Below are 3,391 nucleotides of genomic sequence, written 5' to 3'. Positions count from 1 at the left end.
ATGGAGCTAACGTTAACGCCAGTAACAATAACGGTATAACTCTTCTTCATATTGCAGCTGAGAAAAGATATTTACAGATTGATGAACATCTTTTAAAACATGGAGTTTATATTAATTCTACATATATCTATTCCTTTACACCAGGTGATACACCACTGTGTCTTGCTGTTAAAAACAGACATGTAAATGTTGTTATGATGCTGTTAGACAGAGGTGCTAACATTAATTCTATACCATATAAGGTTTATCGTGACCTTTATCGTGGCATCAATGGTTATGAATCAGTTGCTGAGATTCTTACACAGCATATAGTTAAGATGAAAACTGCAAATATCTACGTAAGTGAACAATTATTGTTTATGCGTAGCAATTATGAAATAAGATATTTACAGGATATATGTGAGAAAGAATTAGCAGTCATGAAGAATGAGAAAATTAGTAATTCTAACATTTCATTTTATGATATCTTGATAAAAGATACAAATCCATTAGCAATATATATGAGAAATGAAAATGTAGTGCAGGTTCTAAGATCAGACGATTTTAAAACAAAATTTCCAATATATGCTAGCATGATAAAAAATAATTTCAGAAAAGGTATGGAAAGGAAAGAGTTGCTCGAACAAGGCACTAAAATGTTCTATTTTTTCTGTAACTTTCTTGAGCTACCACATGAGTGTATTGAACAAATATTTAGTTACCTAAGTGATAACGACGTAAGAATTTTAATAGATACTTGTAAGTCTGTTAGTGTCAGTGATCTTAAGGGGATCCTAAACTGACGTTCGAACTCCGTCGATTTACCGATTGAGTTTACAGCTTTTGGCGTCAGATTGTAGTAGTATTCGCTTAATATAAAAAGTTATGCAGTTTGTACATAGAAAACCAATTGCGTCCCGTTTTTGGAACAACATAAAGAACAATATAGAGCTTTCAGAAATGCGTTTAGAAGCCTAGTATGAATAAATAGTGTGCGTGAATATTTTCAGAACAGTATTGGAATATACACACTATTTATTCATCATTTCACGCACACTATTTACGCTAACCTTCTAAAAATATTTCTGAGAGCTCTATATTGTTTTTTATGTTTTCCGAAAACGGGACACAGTTGGTTTTCTACGTACAAACTGCACAACTTTTTATAATAAAGAATTAGCACTACGATCTGACGCCATACGTCGTAAATTCAGTCGATAAAACAGATTCAGTTTAGGATCTTTTTAAGAGGATGATGAACCGTCTTGTTTTATCAACAAACTAGTACAAACGCAGACTCAGAAATTGTGAAAAAGTTACTGCATAAAGAAAGAAACGGTTCTCCAAAAAAAAAAGAAAACAGTCTACAGAATCACTGCAAATAATAAATGTTTGGAAAGCAAATAAATTTTTTATCAAGAAAATTAACACCTTTTTATTATGCTGTATGCCTACATATTTAAACATTATATAGACCAATACACACCTTGCAGGGACAGATATAACTCGTAAGAATATAACGAGATTATAAAAACATGCAATCAAAGTCCAAAATAAAAGAAAGTCCTGGAACTGTAATTGCAAAACACAAGGGTTAGATTTCCTGTCAAAACAGTATGTACAGACGGCGTCATTAATTCGAAGAATAGGCGCGAAGATCACATAAAAAGTTCAGTTGATCCAAATATCCATTAGTCCCAAAATCGGGTGTCCAGTTGTGGACACCCACAGACTTCTATATACTACACTAGACCACTAGCTCGCGTGATTTCAGCGTAGATAATGGCTACAAAATCTATGTACAATGGGGGTACTGTGGAATGCGGGTTTCATTGGTTGATTTTGACGATAAGGATAGTTCATCCAATCATTGCCTATATACTTATGTACGTGCGCGACGATGCATGCGCAGATAGCAATTCAGCAGTTCAGCATAGTGAAGGTTATATGGCGGTTGACGGCATAAAGCACACATTAAAAGAAACGAAAACCAATATGCCAAAATATTGTTGTGTTTTTGGCTGTCGAAATAAGGCAGACAAAGAAAAAAATTTACAACTCAATCAGCTGTCAAACATGACGGCCATCTTGCATTCATCAGTACTCCCATCTTCTCCCTCCATGACGACTTAAGTACATAGATTTTGTAGCCAGCCGTACATAAGAAGCTAGCGGTTTAGTATACTATAGAAGTCTGTGTGGACACCCGATTGCTATTAGTTAGTTAGTACGGCGCGCGTTGGCGCTACGAGCAACCGCCCCGCTTGCCCTCCGATCCCCGCGCCTATTCTTCGAATTAATGACGCCGTCTGTACGAAGTACTACGTAGTTCCCAAATTTTGCACTAGAGGCGATGCTGCGTACAACAAAACGACTGCTTTGTAACAGTCGAACGTGATTGGCTCTTGCTTTTAGATCCACTACATCTCATCAAGTTTAGACAATTACAACTCTAGAAATGTTTTTTATTGTAGGCTTTAAAATAGTTCTTTTACGATCTCATAATATTCTTACAGATTCTTATAATAATAAGAGCAGTTATAAGTTACTTAGAGCATGCTACAGCTGTGGAAGGGATGCGCACAAAGCAGCGAGCAAGTGTAGTGCACTTCTCTTTGTAAGATAAGAAGAAATCAGAACTTTCGTCCATTGTAGGCTTTGAAATTGATCTGCTATGGTCTCATAATATTTTTACAGGTTATATCTATCCCTGCAAGGTGTCTTTTTGTATATATATCACATTATGTAATATATATAAATCCAAATCTGGAAACATATAAGTGTACTTATATGCGACATGAACCTATACAGGGGGTCGTAACTCACTCTTGCTAAAAAGAGGGGACTAGTTTCAGCGCTACCTATTCGTGTACCGTTGGAAATAGCGAACTAACGGGATATATATATAGCTATACGTAGCTATATATATCTCGCACAATACCATATACATTTCTACTTCTTAATAATTAGTAATTGCAGAATAAAGACATGTTCAATTTTAAGTCCATTTTTATTATATTTTGACATCTACAATATTAGATATATAAATTATTACTATCATTATTATAGATATATATATATTAGATATATATTAGGAGTACAAATAAGTTTTCGCCGTTTTTTGTCAAAAATTAAATATTTATTGTGACAGAACGGTAGTTTAAGTTTAATCAAAGTATTGTCTATCACTAGCAACTACTTTTTCCCATCTTTCAGGCAGCGTTCGGATTCCACGTTTGAAGAACTCCTTATCTTATGAGGCTATCCACGAATCAACCCAATTTTTGGTATCTTCATATGATGTGAACCGCTGCTCCGACAGAGCATGTGCCATTGACCGGAACAGATGATAGTCGGACGGCGCAATGTCTGGTGAATACGGCGGGTGGGGTAACACTTCCCAATCAAGTGT

At 35.3% G+C, this 3,391-nt stretch overlaps 1 protein-coding gene across 1 annotated transcript in view; it reads left to right on the top strand.

Moving 5' to 3' along the window:
* The window catches only part of LOC109863018 (putative ankyrin repeat protein RF_0381), a gene marked incomplete at its 3' end in the record, with an annotated part of 2,627 nt that extends 2,289 nt beyond the window's left edge, over positions 1-338 (top strand). The window contains exon 6 of the mRNA XM_020443193.1: positions 145-338. Within this exon, the coding sequence (XP_020298782.1) occupies positions 145-338 (194 nt within the window). The remainder of the gene's footprint in view (positions 1-144) is intronic.
* Positions 339-3,391: the final 3,053 nt, after the last annotated feature.

This window comes from Pseudomyrmex gracilis, unplaced genomic scaffold, assembly GCF_002006095.1.
Source record: "Pseudomyrmex gracilis isolate BER0280 unplaced genomic scaffold, ASM200609v1 scaffold_2904, whole genome shotgun sequence".
Taxonomy (NCBI): domain Eukaryota; kingdom Metazoa; phylum Arthropoda; class Insecta; order Hymenoptera; family Formicidae; genus Pseudomyrmex; species Pseudomyrmex gracilis.
Note: the sequence above shows the minus strand (reverse complement) of the source record. Positions and strands in the feature narration are given on the sequence as shown.